Source organism: Humulus lupulus, chromosome 5, assembly GCF_963169125.1.
Source record: "Humulus lupulus chromosome 5, drHumLupu1.1, whole genome shotgun sequence".
NCBI lineage: Eukaryota > Viridiplantae > Streptophyta > Magnoliopsida > Rosales > Cannabaceae > Humulus > Humulus lupulus.
In genome coordinates, this window is record NC_084797.1 from 204,413,105 (window position 1) to 204,436,994 (window position 23,890).

At 38.7% G+C, this 23,890-nt stretch overlaps 3 protein-coding genes across 3 annotated transcripts; 1 reads left to right on the plus strand and 2 right to left on the minus strand.

The window, feature by feature from the left end:
- Positions 1–3,538: 3,538 nt before the first annotated feature.
- Positions 3,539–5,054, plus strand: LOC133779887 (expansin-like B1). The gene is made up of 4 exons (XM_062219785.1): positions 3,539–3,659; positions 3,808–3,917; positions 4,060–4,377; positions 4,518–5,054. The coding sequence occupies exons 1-4, from the start codon at positions 3,539–3,541 to the stop codon at positions 4,725–4,727; spliced, it is 759 nt and encodes a 252-aa protein (XP_062075769.1). The 3' UTR covers positions 4,728–5,054.
- Positions 5,055–11,313: 6,259 nt separating this feature from the next.
- LOC133779888 (uncharacterized) lies at positions 11,314–12,495 on the minus strand. The gene has a single exon (XM_062219786.1). It carries the CDS (start codon positions 12,493–12,495, stop codon positions 11,314–11,316), a length of 1,182 nt encoding a protein of 393 aa, XP_062075770.1.
- A 5,969-nt stretch (positions 12,496–18,464) lies between these two features.
- On the minus strand, positions 18,465–23,525 carry LOC133778068 (uncharacterized). Its single transcript, XM_062217890.1, has 2 exons — positions 23,252–23,525; positions 18,465–22,625 (listed from the first exon to the last, which is right to left on the minus strand). The coding sequence occupies exon 2, from the start codon at positions 22,510–22,512 to the stop codon at positions 18,904–18,906; it is 3,609 nt and encodes a 1,202-aa protein (XP_062073874.1). The 5' UTR covers positions 22,513–22,625; positions 23,252–23,525; the 3' UTR covers positions 18,465–18,903.
- Between the last annotated feature and the right edge of the window lie 365 nt (positions 23,526–23,890).

Sequence of the window (23,890 nt, forward strand, 5' to 3'; positions counted from 1 at the left end):
GAGGTAAGTAATTTCTATATTTAAGTTAATTCTATTTAATTATATATCATATTTACTAATAAATGATTTTAATTTAAGATGATTTATTTGATATCGGGCGTACCAAATATGGACAAGGGCACATGCCTGGGATCTTGATAGGCATTGATACATCATGTGCCAAAAAATATTCTGATTGGAAGTACGATATTAAGGAACATTTAATGATAAATGGGCTAGAAAATTGTTATGGTGGTTGCACAGATATGCAGTGGCAAAAAGCCGTTGAATTTTTCCGACACCTAGAAATTATGGTGTTAATTTCTTCCTAAACTTAACTCTCTTAATTAAATAAATTAGTAACAGAAAAATTTTGCAGAGACATTCTAGGGTCAACAAGAAAAATAGGAAGAAACTAAAAGAGCTCAGCTATGGAGTCCCAACGTTGCGCCATAAAAAGAAAGTTAGTTAATTAATTATTTTTAAGTTTTTTTTATTTAAGTTTAATTATTTTTTAAAAAATATATATGTACGTGACAGCGCAATTTAAAGACTGGGCAACTTAAGTCAATCCCAGATAGCTGGATGGATACTCACCATAAATCAAGCACAGGGTGGGTGACAGAAATAGCTAAAAAAACCTATGTATATTAAGTTTTTTTTAACATTTTTCAAAAGTTTAATTGTTTGTTTAAAATACATAATTACATTATATATTTTATCATAGGATGAATTGTGTGTATATCGCGACACACAGGAGACACAAACAACTGATATTGAGAGTTCCACACCAGTTTCGAGCACGCCTGAAGATGACGACTTGTCTTTGGTACAAACTGTCTTCAGAAAATGACGTGACTACCAGAAAGGATATGGGCGTATCCTTAACATAAAGGGCCGAACTTCATTTACTATTGATCCTCCACAAACTAGAGATGAATAGATGGTTGAGATGAGAGAGCGTGTTAGATAATTAGAGGAGCACATCCGGACTCATTGTATCACCTCGGGATCTCAATGTGTCCCACTACCACCAGATGATCCTGATGTTGGAGCACTAAATCAGTAGGACTTATGTATGAGTTTTATTACTATGGACTATTACATTTTCATGTTTAGGACAATTCTTTATTTTGATTGAGCAAATGTACTCTTATGTTTTTATTTATATGTTTAATATAAGTGTTTTAATTTTAATCTATTGTTTTTTATTTAATTCAAATTAAATCTATAAATAAATATTGCACATATAAAAAAAAATCTTGTTTCAATCTATACCGAGGACAGTGTCCTCGCCATAGCCCATCTAGATGACAAAATTAGACAGGTTCCACCGACGATATTGTCAACTCTATACTGAGAACTATTATCATCAGTAGAACCTATACCCGAGAACATATTTAATGTCCTCAGTAGAAGTTTTCCTCGACCGACAAGGATATGTACCAAGAACGTTCTACCGAGGACATGTTGTGGGTAGAAGCTGTACCGAGGACATTCGGACTTCTGCCGACGACTTTTGTTCTCAGTATAGGCCGTATTTTTTGTAGTCACTATTCTCTTATTTTCCTTAGTACTACTACTTTATACATTTTTTTGTTTAATAAATAACAAAATAATACTTTGTATTAGATAAATTAATACATAAATATTTCTTGAACGTGTTTCCAACCAAATTTATTTTCAGTATATATCACAAAACTATCCATAATTTTAATACGTAAAATATATAATATATTTTAAAAAATAATTATTTTCTAAAAAAACCGAAGTTCAATTATTAAAAAATAATTAAATTATTTAGAAAGTTTTTGAAAAAATATATATTATTATTTCAATCAATTAAAAATATAATGAGAGGGAAAGAAAAAAAGAAACAAAATTATTAATGGTTTTCAAAATTTAGATTTTTAATTTTTTTTCTTCTTCTTAGATTTTAAACTAATTAAAATATTCATAATTTTTTTGAAATTTAATTATTTTTATGTTTTAAATTAATTAAAAATATTTAAATATTTTATTTTAAATTTAGATATAGAGTTTTAGAAAATTAATATTAAAAATTGTTTTTTAATGTATTATATAATTGTTGGGCCCAAAATGTTCGGCCCAAAAACCTTTTCCTCATTTATCAAATATTCAAAACAGAACGTTTTGGCATATAGAAGTTCCGAAGGCAGAAGCTGTGGGTCAGAGGCGATCCGCGCCTCTGGCCCCTGAGCGAGACATTCAAAGTCGGTATTTTTGGAGGGAAATTCAGTTATTTCTTCCACCCCCCCCCCCCCCCCCCCCATTCCAGGGTTCACTTGAACCAACTAACTGATTTGCATATTTTGTCCTATAAATATAAGATTCATAGAAGGGAAATGGATCGAACTTTGAACTGACTTAAGCATCGGAGTGTCTTTCTTGCAGGTGATCCCGACGAGTCAAAGGCAAACTTCGTCACCGGAATAGTAACAGGTCATCATTCATCGTTGGGTTTTACTTCCAGATATAGAAAGACAAATTGTTGCTCCAACAATAATATTAAGTAATTAAAATAGAGATACTTTTGTTGAAAATAAATTTGACTAAAATTATGTTCAAGAGGGGAAGTGTTTGTAATGATTTATATTAAATTCAGGATGGATAGAGTTTAGTATATGTATTAAACAAGAGGGATACAAATTACTTGTTTTGAAGCTAGCTAATAGTAGGATTAAGGATTTGATTCCCTAAATAAGTGTATGTAAGTTCTCCGTAATTTTGTTTGGAGGCTATAAATAATTATTGTACTATATTAGGGTGTGGCGTATATTGTTTTCTTAATTCAGCATGCAAATGTAGCTGTATATTGTAGTATTAATTAAATCAATTTATGTAGAAGAATAATGCATATATATTATTAATAATTCCAATTAATATTATAATAAGGCAAAAGCCATACATAAAAGACATAATTAAATGGGACAAAATGATCATAATAGCCGTGTTTTCAATCCAGTAATAAGGTTTGAATTTTTGCTCCATAACAATTAACGGACACATAGTTTTCCAGCCCGTGGTACTCTTTTTTTCCTTTTAGTAAAATCCAACGTGCAAATTTATTAACTCCTTGACGGAAAAATATATATATAGTGAGAAAGTAAAGAGTGGCAAAGGTTGGGCTGCCACAATTAAATTCAAATATAATTTTAATTATAACTAATAATATAAACACATAGTTATACATAGATAAATATGTCTTATAATTTATTTATAAAAAAGTCAAAAATAAAAAGTGGAGTAATAGTATATATACAAGCACACATACACGTAGCTGAACGTGGATTTCATCTTAAACCATGCATCATCTCTAATGCGTTGGAATTCTAGCTAATTCAGGAGCCACCTTGCTTGATCATCGATCATACCTTAATGCTTAATCCCACCAAGGGTCTACTATAAATACATGGTATACCTTCTTTTCTTTGCTACAAAACAACTATACTTTCTTCGTTTTTCTTAGTACCTTATTCTATATTTATCTCAATATCATTTCTCTTTTGTTTTCCATTTATTCTGTGTTTGAATAAAAATGGAGAAACAACTATGTGCTCTTCTTGGCATTCTGCTTTTTCCAGTATTATTATGTGCTTCTACGTTTACAGATTCAAGAGCCACCTATTATGGCACCCCTGATGGCTATGGGACTCCAAGTATACAAGTCTTTTAGTCTTTGCATACATATTATGCATATATTTTTATGAACTGCACAATAACACATACTATACGTATATCTAATTAAACCATGCGCCTACTTTTTATAATCTTTTACTTGCGGTGTCTAATAATATAATTTTTTAGGTGGAGCTTGTGGATTTGGCGAATATGGAAGGGTGGTCAATAATGGGTATGTCTCAGCAGTATCTAGGGCGCTGTACAAGGATGGAGCTGGTTGTGGGGCATGCTATAAGGTATAACTATAAGTACTGCCTACTTAAAATGCTAACCACAATCAGAAATAATAATGGTCAAGTACAATTTGGAAATATTGCGTGTATTTTTCATTTAGTAAAAGTACTATATTGCTAAGGTTACTATATCTTAATATTTCAGGTTAGATGCAAAAACCCCCAACTTTGCAGCTATGATGGGGTGGACATAGTAGTGACTGATTATGGGGAAGGAGATAGAACTGACTTCATCCTCAGCCCACGAGCCTTCTCAAACTTGGCTCTTCCGTACGCAGACAAAGAGTTGTTCAATTATGGTGTGGTTGAAGTAGAATACACAAGGATCTCTTGTAAGTACCCAGGTTTCAAGGGTCAGGTTACTTACAAGATCAATGAAAACAGCAATTATCCATACTACTTGGCTTTAAGTGTTTTATATGTAAGCGGCCAAAACGACATCACGGCAGTTGAATTGTGGCAGGTATGAATATGACAGTATATATTCAATTCTACTCTATTTATTAGTTGCTTTCTTTTTTTCTTTTAAATAAAAATAAACTCAAATAATACTTAGCATAACTTTTAAAAACTTTATCAAATGACGTTGTTTATGCACTATAGGAGGACACCAAACAGTGGAAGCCCATGCGCAGAGCCTATGGGGCAGTTTGGGACATGACAAATCCACCAAGGAGGGGACCGATCACCTTGAGGTTCCAAGCTACAACCAGTTTAGGGTACACTTATTGGGTTCGCTCTACCAATGCCATACCCAAAGTCTGGAAGGCTGGGGGTGCTTATGAGGCCACTGTTAAGCTCATCACTAAATAAATTTATATTCATATATCAATATTTATTAGATGTGTCTCTGCTAAGATATAATTATACAGATGTGTGAGGGCGTAATAAATAAGCGAATTATGTTTAATTAGTTTTGTGTTGCTGTTTTTTTTTTTTTTTTTGAATTTGTCTTTGGAATAATAGAGATATATCATCAATAAAACTTGCATTTTGTTAATATGATCATAAATTATATTCTGACTATTTTGGAAAGGAATACAAATATTGTCGTCAACTTAATTAGAACGATCACAAATGCTATTGGAAATAGTATCTACAGATGTTGTTCGGATTTATATAAATCACAATCAATATGCAAGATCATAGATATAAGCACAGCATAGACCTTAAACATGTTTCTATATAAACTAAATATTAAATCGTAAATTACGTTCCTGAACTCATGAAGCCACTTGAATTCATGACCGGAATAGCTTATTGTCACCTGGTTTATTGTCTTGCATGTCAAAATAAGCATTCCCAAGATTTGCATTAAACCTTATTTTGTTAGAATATTATGAATTAATTAAAAATGACTAAAAAGCATAATTCTAATTGAATGTGATTAAATTCAATATTGTGACACTACAAGAAACGAGGCTTTTGATGGTGCGTTTCACGAATTGCGCCGGTAAAAAACAGTACTTTCACCAACGACAATTTATGCCGACACAATTGGTTTTTGTCGGCGCTATGTCGAATTGCGCCGACAAAAGTTTGCATACTTTTTACAACCTACTTTTTGTCGGTGACCAAGGCATTATTGCACTAGCGAAAGTAATTTTTATACGAAACTAGTTTTGATGGTGGTAGTTTTGTCGGCGCATTACGATGTTGTGCTGGCAAAAGTCTTCTAAACACGCCGGTAAAAGTCGTAAACGCGTCGGAAAAAGATAGAATTGCGGCGATAAAAGTATTAAAGAATAGAAATACATAATTTTTTTAAAAAAAAATTAGTGATTATAGTTTTATATAGTATTATTCATTAATTAATAATTATTTAACATTTAATCAAGGGTATAAAGTTGTTAGATTGATCTAAGATCAACATTAATATTAATTAACTTTGTAATTATGAACTAAGATTGATGTGATCATTGTCGATTATGCTTATCTAACCATATGATTATCATTTATTTTAAAAAATTGCTACCATAGGTCTAATAAAGTGTTGTATTACACATAAGTTTACAAATATATACAATCTTGGTCTTACTCAACATTATTAGTGTTACTGATCATATGATCGAGTATTGTTCTTTTGTTAATATATATATATGTGTGTGTGTGCGTTTCATTATTGATAATTTCTTGAAACGTTAAATAATTATTCATTTTTGAGGAATAAAGAAATAGTCAATCATATCACTGAACTTTTATTATCATTAACAATAATTAATAGTAATTATATTGAATGTGTAAGTAGATTAACTCCTGTGATATATATATAAATATTGTTGTATCTCATAAAATTTCATCAATTTTTAGATATATTTAGTATTTTATTATTAATTATGAACTTTATAAATAGTTTGATTAAACCCTAAGTGTTAAAATATTTGAAATGTTAAGCAGTACTGCTAGTGAACATAATTTGTTGGTAGTGCCTATTTTGATCTCGTTCGATATAACACTCAAAAAGTACGTTAATAAGCATATCAATTTTTTGATATATTTAGCAGATATTATTAGTTATGGACATAATAAATAGTTCGTTTAAACCATAAGTGTTAAAATATTGGAAATGTTAAGCAGTACTCATAATTAACCTAGTTTGTTGGCAGTGCATGCCTGTTTTGATCTCCTTCGCTATAACACTCGAAATTAATAGTACCTTAAGCATTTGAACTATTATTTTGTTGTTTAGACAATAAAATATTTCTATTATTGTGTGTGGATAATTGAAATAATTTTAATAATTAAACTAGAAAAATGAAGAAAAAAAATTTGCCAGTGCAAACGGACTTTTGTACTATTGCACTGGCAAAAGTACTTTCCCCAGCGCATTTGCCGAAACGCGCCGACAAAAGTTGAATGAGAAAATTCCCGCCTTTCCCATTTTAAAACACGCATGGAAAAATATTTTTCCCGGTACGTTTCACCTAACACGCTAGCAAAAGTCCCATTTTTATTACCGTTGGGACTTTTCACTACAACTATTTTCATTTTTAATGACTCTCTATAATGACTTACTTACACCAATGGTGTAAGTCATTAAAAGTATTCAGAGATATTTAAAGTCTAATGGTGTAAGTCATTAAAAGTTCTTGTTGATGACTACCTAAGTAAGTCAGTAAAAGTGGTGGGAGACGTTAATTTAAAAATATGAATATAAAATTATTTATTTATAAAATATCAGACATGTAAGAGCATCTAACATCTCCCCTAGGAAGACGTGCCAAACATCTAACGTCTCCCCTGGGAAGACGTGCCACATGGGATGTCTCCCCAGGGGAGATGTTAGATGTCTGGCACGTTTTCCCAGGGGAGACGTTAGATGTCTGGCCTAATATACACTCAATATTTCCTTCTTCTTCCCCGAGCGCACGAACTAGCGGTGGAGAAGGGCGATTTTCCAGGCGATTTCATGGAAACTTTTGACGATTTTAGGCAATAAAATCTCATTTGAGGAAAATTTTTTATTATTTATAAGTGTTGTTAACATCTGACAGTGTTATGGTGTCAACGCTATCAGAAGGTGGGGAGCCGGTTGCCCCCGTTGCTTCTGTTGCTGCGTTAGCAGGGAGAGAAGCAAATGACAGAGCGGGAGATGTGTCCGAATATGGACCTTCTGCCTCTACAGAGGTGATGGAGGAGATGCTACGTATAAGCAGACCTCATCTTCCTGCAGAAGCTATTGGGTCACTGAGTGGGCAAGGGGACTTGCTGCAACAAGTGTCAGACCATATATGGATGGTAAGTTGGTTGAAAACTAGCATGATTTGTTATTATAGAATAGAGTGAGTATCGTGTGATACGTATGTAATGTGATTGGTGATAAGTTCAATTGATGTTTTGCAGAGCTACGTATGTGCTTCTACTGTGAGATGGGAGTACGTAGTGGCTATGCAGAATAGCTCTAAGCTGGCGGAGCAGATGGTTAAGCTGGAAGAGGAGTGGGCAGGGAGAAAGATGGCAGAATCAAACCGAAATGTGCTTGTGGAAGCCATCAAGAAGTTAGAAACGCAGCTGGCAGAGGCTAAAGAGAAGGTTGCTGCCACAGAGGAGAAGCTAGTAGGTACTGTCGGACTCGAGGTGGAACGAGACAAACTGAAAGCTGATCTGTTGGCGATGACCAACAAATGGATGGAGAATAACCAAGTCTGTATTCATCACGAAGCCCGGATGGAGAAGCTCGACAGCATCATAAATGACTTGCAAGAGGATGTAGTGTCGTTGCAAACAGATAAAGAGATTTTGGAGAAAGAAAAGAAAGAGCTACAACGAAAGTCAGAGATGCTAGAAATGAGCGTTGCAGATGCCAGGAAGCAGAAGCTGGAGGTGAAACTCTAGTTAGAGAAGAGGTTGAAGGAAAAAGAGGAGGTGGTCATAAAAACTGAGAGGCAATTGAAGGAGATGGCTGAGGTATGTGTTCTTCCTGTATTCATTGGCTGAGGCAATTTATTTTGCAGAGGGCAGAAGAGGCTTCAGTGGAAGCCACGAGGCAGCATATCCGAGATCGTGAGATCACCGAACGGAAATTTGTGAGGATGGCTGAGGTGGACACTGCGAAATACCTTGATCTGGCACTATGTAATAAGAAGCATACCCCGGAGGAGAAATGGGCTAAGCTCGAGATGTAATGTAAAAGCATCGACGTGAAAGTTGGAGATTACAACATCGACGAGTATCTGAATGAGCTCGGGGATCTAGAGATCACCTACCCATCGCATCATCTGGAGAAGCTGAAGTTGAAAGGCGACGCGTTGGGGTCGATTTACAATGCTAATGGAGAAGCAGTAGAAGAAGGTGATGTAGCTGAGACTTCTGAACATAAGGTGACAGAACCTGCTCCAGTTACAAAAGTCAGACCAGATGGTGAAAGAGGTGCCATAGAATGAACGACACATTATCTCTTCTTTTTGGTTTTGTTATTGTCTATTTTGTATCGATGCTTGTATATGCATTCTTCGGTCTTTTTGGTCGTTAATATGTAGAGAATTGTAGATGTAATGGTACAAATTATCAATGCAAGTTGAGCTTTGTTCATGTTGGTTGTCTGGTGTGTTAGTGGATGTGTTTTTCTCTGTTCTGTACTTAATTGAAGGTATTGCAGCAGGTGAGAGTCAGATGGTGTATTCGGATAAGAGGCTTCATAGACCCTTTAGGCTATTGCGTGTGAGATACAGTAAAAATCTGTACAGATGGTGGGAGAGAATGCCCAGTTAAGTGTTGTGTGAGCAATTTAGCCTAGTGTTATGGTGATTGGTTGGTGCTGATGATATTGCTGTTGCAGGTGAACATCGTGAGTGGATGAAGGTGCCTTTTTGAGGCGAATCTTCGATAACCCACAGTGGTTATACTCAACATGGGCGCTGGAGAAATTAATAAGAAGTGGTATTTCGTATTACATATCGTGTGAGCGCTATGGATTGGGTCATCCGAAGCTAGAGAGTGCGATGGAAGAGTACTTGTGTCGTATTGAATGGGATTAGATATTACCAAGAGAATATTTGTATATAGTAGATAAAGCAATATGTTATATGTAACTGAAATCGTTGTTAATGTAACATAATTTATAAAAAACAGCTTCTGATCAATTTTCATTTTTGATTATCTGTGGGCTTCTGATTGCATGAACTACAAATTTTACATCATTTTCATGCGTTGATCACTAAGAGAGTCGAGTACATAGGTATGCCCGTGCTTACCATCTATTGAACCGGATTGTAGCGCTGAGAGTGTTGTACTTTGTGAAACCCACGTTATTGTTTCGTGCAAAACTTTCATACGTTTAGAGATTCGTGTTGATGTCTCATTGGAACGGGATCGGCCCCTCGGGTGTATGAAAAAGCATGGCTGATGCTTTACCATATGCCAGAGGGGGCGAGGCTGTTTAGCCCGGACGCAGAAGACAACATGCGGGGTTGGGTGTCGAGGCTGAGCCGAGGAAGGTAGAACCATGAAGCAGACGTATTTCCAGTGCACCCATACCGATGAGTATGTGTGAAGGCTTGCTAGGGTAGGCTCGTACTCCGACAGAGACACCCGTTGTACAGGATGTGGGTGCAACTGCGGAAAAAGTTCCTTCTAGCCTTGGATTGCCAAACCAGTTAGTGTATACTGGATTCGAACCTGAAGTGTGGCAGCTGATGGTTCTGCTGCAGTAGTCAGGACAGAGTAAACTGTGGGGGGAGCTCCTCTTACTCAGGTAAGAGGACAGGGTAGGTGGTGTAGTGTACCCTGGGTGGACAGCCAAATCCGCATAGTCAGGCCAGATTAGACTGCGAAATGGCTGGCCTTAGCTCCCCATAAGCTTAGTCAAGTCAGATTAGAATGCTTTTGGGCATAACATCAAGTGTAATGGCAGAGGCAACAGGACTGTGTATGCAGATTGCGTGTAATGGCCTTGCTGCCACGATCCATTGAGGTTCTGCCCTGTTCCGATCGGGTTTGTGTGTGAGGCGAGATGTTGCATCTTGCCGTGCATCATTTTTCGTTTACTGGCAAACGTTGTCTTGGGGGTAAAGAAAATACTTAGGTGTGGAAAGTGGTTGTATTGGGACCAAAGGTTTATGTGGTATTGTGGTAGGATGTTTAAAAGGATGGTAAACTGATAACCACAAATGTTCAGATAGTCACTTATTTATAGCTAAAGTGGTAGGTGGTTTTAAGTGCACGTGAATAATGTTGCTTCTCATATGGGTAGGTAAGGATATATTAAGATATTCTTTTGATAGCATCTTTTCGAGTGAAGTGACAGTTGTCACATGATTGTCGTCATTATGTTGTTATAGTAAGGAATCCTTATGCAAAATTGTGTCAGAAAAAAACTGAGCGTGTAAGAGATACCCAAAATAATGTGAAAAAATGAAAGTTGTTGCATTACTTTCGAATTATACAGTACAACTATTAACAATAATATTGTTTCAAAGACATTGAATTCCAAGTACGAGGTACAATTTTCCCACTACGTATATTCCTAAGAGTATAAGACCCTCTGTCTAATACTTCTATGATTTCAAAAGGCCCTTCCTAGTTTGGTTCTAGCTTTTTTCTATTGCCAGAGACCTTGTGCAAAACCCAAACGCCCTTCTGTAACGTACGTGAGTGAACTCTTTTGTTCTAGTAGCGTTCTGCAGCCTTTTGATAATTTTCTCGTCTCAATTGTGCTATTGTCCGCACCTCTTCCAGAAGGTCAAGGTTGTGCATCAATTGAATGTTGTTCGTGGTTTGATCAGAAGCGATCTCTGTTCGAAGTGTAGGTAGGCCCACCTCTGTCGAGATGATAGCTTCTGTTCCATATACCATGGCGTAGGGAGATTCACCCGTAGAGGACCTTTTTGTTGTCCTATAGGCCCATGACACCTTTGGTAGTTCTTCTGCCCAGGCTCCTTTTTTATCTTCCAAGTTTTTCTTAATGTTGGAAAAAAATGACTTTGTTGGAAGCTTCTGCTTGGCCATTGCCTTGTGGGTAAGTGACAGAGGCAAAACTCAATTTGATCTTGTATGTGTCACACAGCTCCCGCACTTTGGCATTTTGGAACGGGGTTCCGTTGTCAACGACTATCTCCCACGGTATTCCAAATTGACAGATGATGTGCTTCCCTATGAAGGTTGTGGTGTCTGTTTTGCTAACCGTGACGTATGCTTCTGCCACAACCCACTTAGTGAAGTAATCGGTGGCTACCAGAGCATACCGTTTTCCTCCAACAGCTTTAGGCAATTCACCTACTACGTCCATACCCCACTTTGCAAAAGGCCAGGGTGCGATGATTGAGTGTAAAGTTTGAGCGGGTTGATGGATGGTGGGTGCAAATCGTTGGCATTTGTCGCATTTTTTGGCATAGTTACATGCTTCTGTCATCATGTACGGCCAGTAGTACCCTACTGTAAGTGCTTTGTGTGCCAGACTTCGACCCCCAGTGTGATTTCCGCACGCTCCCTCGTGGATCTCTTCTAACAATTTTTTAGCTTCTAATGGACGCAGACACCAAAGATAGGGGCCATCGAAGGATTTACGGTATATTGTTCCACGGATTATGGAATAGCGTTGTGCTCGAAGGCGCAGATGCTTTGCATCTTTTGGATGAGTGGGCAGTTCAGATGTGGACAAGTATCGAATGATTGGATCCATCCAACACTCAGGCTCTGATGAAGTTGAGAAAACTTCCAGAACTTTGGGTGATTGGCTTGTGGATATGGAGGATTTTCGCGTACATTCCCCTGCAGAGGCTAACTTGGCGAGGGCATCAGCCTTTTGATTTTGTTCCCTCGATACTTGTACGAGTTCAAACTGGTGGAAATGTGACCGTAAGTCAGTTACTTTTTGTAGTAGGCTAGCCAGATAGGGTGCCTTGGTATCGAAATTCCCGGCTGCTTGTTCTATCATGAGCTGTGAATCTCCTCTGACGCTCAGACGTTTAATGCCTATGTCTCGTGCTAGCTCTAAGCCATAGATCAGAGCCTCATATTCTGCTTCGTTATTTGTTGCGAATTGTTCTAAACGAATGGCTTCCTCGATTTTGAGCCCTGAGGGAGCTTCTAATATGACGCCAATGTTGGCTCCTTGGGAATTGGACGCCCCGTCTGTATGCATGGTCCATACCCTTTCATCTTCTGATTCCAGCAATTCGGGCAAGGTATCTGGGGTAAAGGATTGTATTTCGACCAGGAAGTCAGCAAGTACTTGTCCTTTTTTTGCTTTTCGTGGCAAGAACCATATATCATACGTCCCAAGATCAATTTCCCATTTGGATAACCTACCAGAGAGATCGAGTTTACTCAACACTTACTTCAGTGGATAGTCCGTATATACAATGATGGTGTGGCTTTCAAAATATTGTCGTAGCTTCTTCTTCGCTGTGATGAGTGCGAGCGCCAATTTTTCCATCATGTTGTAGCGAGTTTCAGCATCTAGTAGCATCTTGCTGCAATAGAACACTGGCCTCTGTTGACTAGCGTCTTCTCGAAAGAGCACAGAACTCACGGCAAAGTGTGAGACAGATAAGTACAAGAACAGATCTTCGTTGGCGACGAGAGAGCTCAGTATAGGAGGAGAGCTCAGATAAGCTTTCAACTCTTCTAGCGCTTTGTTTTGTTCTGTTCTCCAAGTGGTGTTGGTGGACTTCTTTATGCATTGCAGGAAGGGCTGGCAACGATCGGATATGCGCGATATGAACCGGCTCAACGCTACAATTTTTCCTGTCAGAGCCTGGATGTCCTGGATGGTTCTAGGTTCTTTGACCTCTGAGAGTGATGCAATCTGGGTTAGGTTGGCCTTGATGCCTCTCTGACTGACCACATATCCTAAGAACTGTCCAGAGGACACCCCAAAGGCACACTTAGAAGGGTTCAGTTTCATTTTGTAAGTGTCTAGGATGTCGAAGCATTCGGTCAAATCGTCCACATGTGAAGAACTTTGTTGATATTTGATGACCATGTCATCAATATAGACCTCCATGTTTCTCCCAAGCAATGAGGAAAACAGCTTGTGCATCAGCCTCTGATACATTGCTCCTGCATTCTTTAGCCCGAAGGGCATAACTTTGTAGCAATACAATCCACCTTCTGTTATGAAAGTTGTATGGATCCAATCTTTTGATTTCATTGGAATCTGATTGTATCCGGAGTAGGCATCGAGAAAGCTCATTCTTTCAAACCTTACCGTGGCATCTATCATCTGTTCAATCTTTGGTAGGGGGTAGCTATCCTTAGGACATGCTTTATTTAGGTTGGTGTAGTCTATGCATACTCTCTTTTTCCCGTTCTTCTTAGGGACCACCACAGGGTTGGCTAGCCAACTGGGATATAGGCATTCTTCGATTGCTCCTGTGCTTAGAAGTCGTTATACCTCTTCTTGGATGACCTGGTTGACTTCAGGAGCGAACCTCCTCTGCCTCTGCTTGATGGGTGGGAAGCTATTTGATATATTGAGGCTGTGATTCATGACGGAGGAGTCTATTCCGGGTTTGTCGTGTGGAGACCAGGCGAAGGTCCCAACTCTAGTTTTGAGGAAGTGGACTAGGGTCTATTTTTCTTTTTCAGAAAGTTTGGAACTTACCAGCACTATTTTAGATGGGTCGGTGTCATCTAGACATATTTTCTCTAGGTCATCGAGGGTGATCTGAGGTTTTTCTTGATCTTCCTCTAAATCGATGCCTTTGAGGCATGCTAGTAGGTCGTGCTGTGATTGCTATTTGTCAGGATTTCCATCAGGGGGGGAGGTGCCAAAATTGTTTATTTCTTTCAAGGTAAGGAAGCATTTCTTGGCCTGCTTCTGACATCCCTTTATGTCGATGGTGTAGCGTCCGCTGTGAGTGGCACCGCATCACCTGATGCAAAGTTGAGACTACCCCTTGCATTCTGTGGATCCAATTTCTCCCCATGATGGCGTTGTAGCTTGTGATGGAGTCTATGATGAGGAAGTCCACAGGCAAGGTACGTTATGCGGCTACCACGGTTAATCGTACAACGCCCTTCGGGTATACCCTCTGGCTGTTAAATCCCAAAATGGGTGTAGTGGAGGACCGGATTTGATTTTCCTCTAGCCCCATCTTCTGGAAGGCTTCCCAGAAAAGAATGCCAACCCCACTGCCCCCATCGACTAAAACTCTACCCAGCTGGCAATGGTCGACCTGTAGCGAGATGACGAGAGGATCGTCATGGGGTAGGTGCACTCCCTGTAAGTCGACTTCGGTGAAGGTGATAGCAGAGGCTGGATAACATCTGTCCTTTGAAGTGACAAGATTGACTGTGTGGCCTAATGATCTATATTGCTTCACCCGTTCCTCCATCCTCTTGTGAATTTTGGTTGCATGCTCTTGTTCCTCAGTGAGCTCCACAGTCCCATGTATCATAGGGATTTGCTTGAGAGGTTCCTGTGAGCTTGTAGAGGTCATACGCACGGGGTCGGCTGCTTGTGGTGATGGGGCAAAAACAGGGTTGGGTCGTGAGGTGCTGGGTCTGCCTGCCTCTTTAATGTAGTGGGTTAGCCGTCCACTTCTTATAAGGGCCTGGATCTGATTGTGGAGGTTGTGGCATTCAGCGACTGTATGGCCATGATCTTTGTGGAAGAGGCAGTATCTGTTTTTATCTCTTCTGTCAGGAGGAGTGGTTATCTTGTACGGCTCACGCCAAATGGGTCTGTCTTTATTCTCTTTATAAATGACTTCCTGTGGGACTGTGTATTCGAAGGAGGGGTATCGTGGTGACTCTCGATTCTGTCTAGGCCTCTTCCCTTCCTTTGTGTGGTCTGCTTGTCATCCCTCGCTTGTCATCCCTCGCAGGCGGGGGAGGAGGGTTATTCGCTGGTGGAGCGGAGATAAGTGTGGATTTCTTCTACGCACGCTCTCAAAATTCTAGGACTCTGAAGACGCCCTTGGCACGGATCTGGATCTCAGCCATGTCATAAGGCGGTGTCATGGTGAGATTTTTGTGCAAGAAAGATCCCACTTGCAAGCTTTTGACGAAGAGGTTGGTCGCGGTAACTGGGTCGACGTCGTGGATCTGATGCACGAGGTCAATGAAACGCTGCAGGTACGACTTTGGATGTTCATTTTCCCCTTGCTCGATCTGATCGAGGTCTGCCATTGTTCTTGGTGCCTCACGGTTTGCACTATACTGTTGGAGAAAGGCTCGTCGGAGGTCACCAAAACTGTTGACGGAACCAGGCTTCAATTGCCTCAACCACAGCAGAGCCGACCCAGAGAAAGTCGTGGAAAAGACCTTGCATTGTATGGCTTCATTGTTGGCTTCTAGGTCCATCTTATGCTAGAATTGAAACAGGTGGTTTAACGGGTCTCCCTTTCCATTAAACGCAGGTAGAGAAGGGATTACGAAGTCCCACGATTTGGGCTCGTTCTGAATCCACTCTGAGAAGGGAGACTTCTCAGTGGTTCTTGATACCAGATCCATGTGCTCGATTGCGTGAACGGACCTCCCGTCTGAGAATTTCTGCATCATTTCCCGCATCATCTCTTCTTTCCAATTGTCTAAGAACCGGATGGAGGGGGTATGGTCCTCAGGTGGTGAGTCATGCGCGGCCCGTTGTGCGGTTTGTTGGGGCCCGATCTCAACGGCTGGCTGAGTTGACCTGGTGGGCTCTATTCCGGTTCGCACATGTGTGTCACAGGGTGCTGCTTGTCTTTCTTCGGCCCCTTGATGGAGATGGGTTGGGGAGGGCGGTGGGGGACCCTGGGATCCTTCTCTGCCGAGGCGCGCAGTTCTTTGAAGGGAATTAATGCGGTCGAATGGAACTTCGGGTCTACCAAGGTCGAGATTGTCGTTGCCTTGGGTGATGCGTGTAGCTTCGGTGGATTTGCGCAACTCAGCGATCTCAGCTTCGAGCCTAGCCTGAGCTTCGGTCAGCGTTTTAATGGCTTCGTCAGATCTCTGCTGGCTGGTCTCCAGTAGGCGACACATTCTGTCGATTTGGTCGCTTACGTCCACTGGTGGGATGACCTTGGTGACGGGACCCGACACTCCATTGCCCTTTGGCGGCATGGCTCCAATGTTCGAGAGGGTCTTAGTTGCAAAAGAAAAGTTCTTTGATTTCTTGATTCGATGATGTGGCTAAGACAGAAACGTCGCTTCCCACAGACGGCGCCAATTGTTGATGCAACAAATATGCCTTTCTATAATTTGAGGAATAAACCGACGATAGATGGTGCTCCGATCTTGCTCTGGTGGTGAAGATCGCCTTTGATCCGTCGGGGATACCTGCAAGAAAGACACTCCGATGCCTAAATCAAAAATTTCTCCAATCCCATTGTTTGAATAAGAATCTCATATTTATGGAACAAAAATGTGAAGTTTTTAGTTGGTTCAACCGAACCCTTGACTGGCGGGGGAAACATAACTGAATTTCCCTCCAAAATGTATTAATTTTTAATTAAATATTCGGAAGTCAGAGGCGCAGATCGCCTCTGACCCATAGCTTCTGCATATCAAAACGATCCATTTTGAATATAAAACAAATGAGGAAAGAACTTTGGGCCGAATATCTTAGGCCCAATAGTAGGTATAAACATTAACATTTTATCAAATAAGAGGATATCAAAAAGTGGAGAAACAAATGAAGAGATTGCATCATTCACTTAATTATTAATTTTTAAATATAAGGATAGTATATCTTAAAATAGGGGTTAGAATCAAAATTGTCAAAATGATATAATTTGTTAGCTAATATAAAAAGGTTAAAAAGCAAATCAATAGGGTAAAGTCCAAAATCATTGACACTTTTATCATAATTTACATCCAACAATTCAATACTTTGATATAGCTTGTCCAACTCACATCATTTCTAAAATCAACACTCAATAATTTTCTAGTACAACTATTTTTTCCTGTAACACAATTGAAGTTGATCATTGGATAAGTTATAACCCTACCAAACCGCCCCATAAAAAAAGAGATATAAGCATCTATGCTCTAAAGAGGACCATATTTAAAAAGTATGCTCAAGTTAAAAAAACATTGGAAGACTATGCTTCAAAGTTAAAATTGGACAAAACAGCCCTTAACATTTCCCCTTCTTTCCCTCTCTACCTACTACAGTATCCCCCTCCCACTTGAGCCCCTCTCTCCGACCACCCACCCTCATGAATGCCGACCATATTCAATCAAGCTCAATCTCTTAAGTTAAAAAACTCAAAGTTTGAGTCCAATAAACCCACGAAAATCTCATCCTTGTCAATTGTGGTAAAAAAAAATTGTCACTCATTCTAGTAATGAGTATATGTTTAAAGTACTAGCCAATATATATTTTAAACACTTCTGTATATGATTTTGTGACTTTGTTTGCAGACGTTTTCTTTCTTTCTTTTTCAAATTTATGAAAATCAATGCTAATTTGATGAAATCTTCATGTATATGTTCTTAAGGTCTTACAAAAAAATTTGGAAAATAGCCAAGTGATGGAACCATCAACAAAGCATCGAAATTTGTCTTCTAAAATGAAGAACAACTTTTATCATTGAATCACCGTCAAAATGTCATTATTTACTTTACAAATACAGCGTCAAAATACAACTGACCTTGCATCAAAACATCAAATATATATAAAAATATAAAGGCATAAACTCATATGTTATATATAAAAATATAAAAATTTAAATCAAATTTCTACAAATATTCAAAATAATAATTTACATTTACACTACATCACATTTTTTGAATTCACACAAGATTAATTTTTAAAAACCATTACTAATCTCGGATTCCAATGGTGTTGGCCAGTGGGAATGCAACGGTCTCCACGATGGTTCTGCGTTTGTGAGGTGGGGTGCCAGCAACTGACGATGGTCATTCCTCTAAGTCGGTCAGTGTTTGTAGGATGATGGTGGGTGATCAAAGAGAGGGGCTCAAGTGAAAGAGAGAGAAAGAGACATCGAGGGAGACCATAGGTGGAGAGAAGGAGAAATTAGAGGTTAAGAAGTGAAGACATGACAAAAGCTTTTATGTCCAATTTTAAATTTGGAGCATAGTTTTCCAATGTTTATTAACTTTAGTATAGTTTATAAAAATAGTGTATTTTTATGCATAGAAGATAAAATTTCCCTATAGAAATTCACGTCAAACAAAATTGTTTAATTAATAACAGTTGGGCTGTCTAACAGAGAAATTCTCATACTATGCATTCAGGGTAAAAAAAAAATCTATGCAAATCATTTTGATAGAATCTTACATTTTAGACTTAAGAGGTATCGTAAACCAAAGCCACTTTAAGACTGCTGTCATTTCACGCAACAAGTGAGATATGCAGCAACATAGCCAAGCCCAAGAGAGGTGCGGGGAGAGTGAGAGACTGTCAAACAACAAATGAGCAGTACTACTCTACTGGGTTATTTTGTTTTTAAGGTTGGTGCTCCTACAAGATACCAACAAGGGTATATACAACATTCAAAAAAGACTAGTCTTCTTCCACAATCTCTGTATAAGCAATTTAATGTCAAAATGCTTGTAGTAAGTGATACAAAATTCCTACCCTTTCCCACCTAGTTTCTTTTCAATACAGCCTACCGGAGCATTCAGGAGAACCACAAAAGCAACTTTTCTTCTTAATGTTACCATTTGAATCACGAACCTCATCTACTGTATAATTGTAATGATAAGTCAACTCCTTCAATGGAGGAATATTCTCAGCAGCAAAAAGCATTATGTGCGGAATTCTTTTGTCCTGGTGATCATATAGGACGTTTTGGGCATAAAGATTTGGGGTGCAACTATGATTGACAAATCTCCCTATATTACCATACTCGGCTGCATCAATGGTAAAGCATCCGTCCTCCACAACTTCGCAGGATGCCGAATGTACGTCAGGCATTAGAGTCGAAAGTCCACCCCATAGTGAATTGTCATTGTAGTTATTCCCAATATCAAAGAGATACTCGTCATTACCAGTTCGTTCTTCAGCATCCTTCTCCTTAAGGAGCTCTCCTATGTATTCACATATAAAACTTCCTGACGGAATGAAGTTCAGTGATCTCACACCCCATCCCATAATGTTGGTTTTGAAAATTTCAAGCTGAAACTTGATACCATGTTGACTCACTCTGTTATGACAAGAAGGAGGGCACTTGCAAGAAGGACCACACTCATATACAAGGGACTTGGCTTCGACAATAGCACCATTAAAGTTAAATGGGATTTCACCTCCATTCTTCACAGCACATGAGCATTTATCAGAATCTGAGCATCCAGAGATACAGTCACAACCCTGAGGAGTAGAAGGGTGGTACCAATCAGGATATATCAGACTAGTTGTGTATTTAAATAGTGGAGGTTTCTCATCATTTATGGTATTCACAGCACATATTGGAATTTTCTCCTTCCCTCCTGAAATGTCATCTACGCAGACACCCTCTCTTACTTTAAACTTTTTACTCTTTTTAACTTCTTTCCAAGCAAGCTCTGGTTGACCAGGAATTCTCTCGAGCTGAAACTTGAAAACCAGCTTACCATGTGGCCCCAGCTCTTGCCAAGACTTTTCCACCAAATAAAGCCCATCATATACATAAGTCCTTGATTTGCCCTCTGAAGACTCACATCCACGGATTACCCTGACAGGATTCTTTTGATCCATACTATTCTTGAGAGCAAGATTTCCCCGTTCAAGCTTCTGATCTTCAGGTTCTTTATCTGAATTCATCACATTTCCTCCTTGACCTGTGTAAACCAAGACATCTGAATTATCTAAATCATCAGAATAACCTCCAGATGCTACAATACTTGTCGCAAGGATCTTTCCACCATGCTTTACATAATCTATTCCACCTTGAATCTGTCGATGAAGACCAATAATATTAAGTTCCAACCTGTACTGGAACTCGTCGCCAACTTCAACACCAGGGACAGCTCCCAAAATTTGTTTGCCTGTGTTTACACATTTGTCTTTGTCTTTGAGAATCTTTGCAGCTAAATAATCAACCCTCTTCTTACTCTGTTTTCCTTGCTTTGACTTAGCTTCCTCTTCCTGCAAAAGCTTCCGACAAACAGCTTGGAACAGACGCAAAGTCTCCCTTACTTTATTTCGGGTAACAGTTGCATTAATATCATGATCTTTACTACTTGAAGTACCATGATGAAGAGGAGGAACAAATACATGAACACCACGTGACCTTGGAGTCACATGAAGATCGGGCTCATCAAGCTCATGCGAATTTTCCTCATCCCAAATAACCAGCTGATCTGTCCCTTGACAAGGGGACTCTGGAGAGACCATCTTTACAGGCTTTCCTTTCAAGTCATTTTCATCAACCCTTGTCTTGGCAGCACTCTTCATTTTAGATCTTTCTACCTGACTTGTGTAATCAATTTTCTTCCGTTTAATTCCACTCATACCAGCAGGCTTTGACATGCCAGAACTCTTTCCCTGCCTCCAAGGACATTGTGATGCAGCCATCAAACCTTGCACTATCATCCTGTCTGATGCAAGATTTACTGCTAGCAACTGATTCTTAGAAGTAACTGAAAGCATTTCATTTGGAGTTTTGCCTACAGAGTAAACAACCATCTCCTGACACAAGTTTTCTTCTGAACCTTCAGCATCACTGTCGTCTTTCCCAAGCACTGTCTCAAACTCATGGTCCCACCAGTATAACGCTTCTTCAAAAGGAGCCTCGTTAATATTTTCCTTTTTCTCTTTTTCCACCGTCCTCTCAGATGATACTACACATTCATCCTTCTTCCTCTTTTCTTTTACAGCACTCCTCTCTCGTTCAGGTCTAACCTCATTTCTGGCCACTTTAGAACCACTCCTTTCCAATTCTATATTGTAAGAATCTCCATGTGCCAAGTCCTCACCTCCAACTTTCAAAGCAGTGGTCACAGCAGCATTAACTATCTGTGTCAAGAATTTATCATCCATTTCTGGGTCACATGCCTCTTGACAAGAACTTAGGTTCTTCACAGAAGATAGCACATCTACAGAATCTTTATGTTGAATTGTGTCCCTAGTTACTTTCATATCATTCGAAACCAATTTACTTCTAAACAAATCTCCATCTACAGCATCCCCTGCTGTACCTGCAGTTTGCTTCACTGTCTCTGATAGAACTTTTTCATTAGTTTCAAATCCAGACTTCTCTTGAGAATTTTTGTTTTCCAAAGAAGCAAGCTCTTCCAATGGCTTCTCCTTACTATGAGGAGAAGCATTTATTCCACAAAATTTAGGGAAGTCTCGGATGGCTGAAACTCTCCTCCGAGGAGGATAATTCCTAGACAGGATTTTCTCAAAACCATTTACATTAGAGACAGAACTTGACCCATTCATTTGTAAGGTTAAATGATCATCCAAAAGAATAGGACCCATCTCTTCTTTTGAAGTAGCAACATCCACCAGATGCAAACCTTTTGCCAAATCAGATGTTCCATTCTTTAGGCCATCGCTGCTTCCTTCCTTACAATTTGAATCCAACAAAGTATCCATACAAGTTGTGTCTATGTTTTCAGTAGCTAAAAGAGAGTTACCATCCAAACGAACAGGACTTGAATATTTCTTTGGAGTAGTATTACCCACCAGATGCAAATCTTTCACCAAATCAGAAGTTTCATTCTTTTGGTCATCAGTGCTTGCTTCCTTACACTTGGATTTCGGAAGAGTATCTGTACAAGTTGTGTCTGTGTTTTCAATTGGTAGCATAAAGTTATCATCGAAATGAACTAAACCAGTATCTTCCATCGGAGTAGCAACACCCACATGATGTAAATCTTTTGCTAAATCAGAAGCTCCATTATTTAGGCCATCACTACTTCCTTCTTTACAATTCTCATTAACATGCGAATTGGGATAAGCTATGTCGTTTTTTCCAGTCGGTAACAGAGAGTTATTATCCAAAAGAACAGGACCCTTCTCTTCCTTCAGAATAGAAATGCCTAACTGATGCAAATCCTTCGCCAAATCAAGAGTTATATTCTTTGAGTCATCACTATTTCCTTCCTTACAACTTGAATTCTTAAGGGTATCAGAACAAGTTGCCTCTGTTTCTTCAGTTTGACTCAAGCTAACCTGTTGGACAAAGTTTCCACACCCTTGTGGAAAATCTCGAATTGCAGAAACTTTACGCCTCTTATACTTTGTTGAACTAGCAATAAAGGAGCACTCACCGTTTTCCATCGTCAACTGTCTTTGGATGAACTTCAATCAACCAATGGACTTATTCCCAGTGATTCTGACTTCAGCATCGTCTCCACAAATCCCCAAATTCAAGTAATTTGTGCTCCAAAACCCTAAAAGACAGGGATAACCAATCCTTAGTCATCAACAAGAATCAGGAAGTATATATAATTAATAAAACAAGAGTTTACAATCGCAGTCCCAAAAGAAAAATGCTACAATATCAAGTATGATAATATTTTCCTGAAAAAAAGAGATAGTTATTTGGGTTTCTCGGGTGTGTGTGTGTATATATATATAAATATATACATACATACGTACATACATAAAACCCCAAACGGTTCGAAAGAAAAAAATTACATTAGGCTATAGAAATCATGACAATAAATCCACCGGCACAACTAACCCAGAATCCTCCTCCTTCTTTTTCACTCAAAAGTAGACCCAAACACCACTTTAAGAAGGAAAAAAATTGTATTAAGGAATCAAGAAAACTAGCATAACATTACCCAGTTTCAGATTCAACAATAGGACCTAATTCAACAATGAGAAATGTCGCGATGCTTCAATTAGGCCACAAATAAAAAAGAAAAATTCCATAAACACACACAGATATGAATAACCTGAAAAACCAAGAAATGATGAAGCATTTCTAACCAAAGAGGTTAGGAGTTCATGAAATAAAAACACGTCACAAATTCATTAAGATGGGAGTTTGGATAAGTAGACAGATACGAACCTGGATTTTCAGTGGGATTCAGCAAAAATGCGATGGTAAATAAATTTGGAACTGGAGATTGAAATGGGTATTTGGTATAAACGAGAAAGAGAAGGGGTAAGAGAAGGCATGATGATAATTGGGTCACCTCAAAGCCATGAATGGAGTCAAATGAAAGGTCTCAGTCTCAGTCTCAGTCTTCAGTCTCAATCTCAGTCTCAAAGAAGGCGTTCGTGTATGTACCCATGGATCAATAAAAGCCGGTTTTTGTTTCGAATCAAAAAATAAAGCATTTTAAAAAGAACTGACTAGAAAGGAGGAGCCAAGAGGAACGTGCCGTGTGCGTTTTCCGGTTATTAGACGACGCCGTTTGAGTGATACTGTAATGCAAAAGCCGTGAGAGAAAATTATTTTAAAAAAAAAAATAACTTATATTATTGTATAGCAGGAATGATGAACAAAGGGAAATTTCATGTTATATGACTTATGATGCATTAAATATTTTTAATACGACAAGAAAAGTTTCTATCCTAAATATATAATAATTTTGATTTTTAGACAAAAATTTTCATAGCATTCAAATACTCAGGGTATCATTGATTCACAATTAGAAATAAAAATCTGAAATTAATAACTGAAAATATGTTTATGAAAATGTGA

Bases quoted from the DNA above. Each gene is read 5' to 3' on its own strand.
- LOC133779887 (XM_062219785.1), top strand. From the start codon at position 3,539: ATGGAGAAACAACTATGTGCTCTTCTTGGCATTCTGCTTTTTCCAGTA. The intron at 3,918-4,059 runs GTATAACTATAA...TTAATATTTCAG, and splicing joins GTTGTGGGGCATGCTATAAG to GTTAGATGCAAAAACCCCCA. The intron at 4,378-4,517 runs GTATGAATATGA...TATGCACTATAG, and splicing joins CGGCAGTTGAATTGTGGCAG to GAGGACACCAAACAGTGGAA.
- LOC133779888 (XM_062219786.1), bottom strand. From the start codon at position 12,495: ATGCATACAGACGGGGCGTCCAATTCCCAAGGAGCCAACATTGGCGTC.
- LOC133778068 (XM_062217890.1), bottom strand. From the start codon at position 22,512: ATGGAAAACGGTGAGTGCTCCTTTATTGCTAGTTCAACAAAGTATAAG.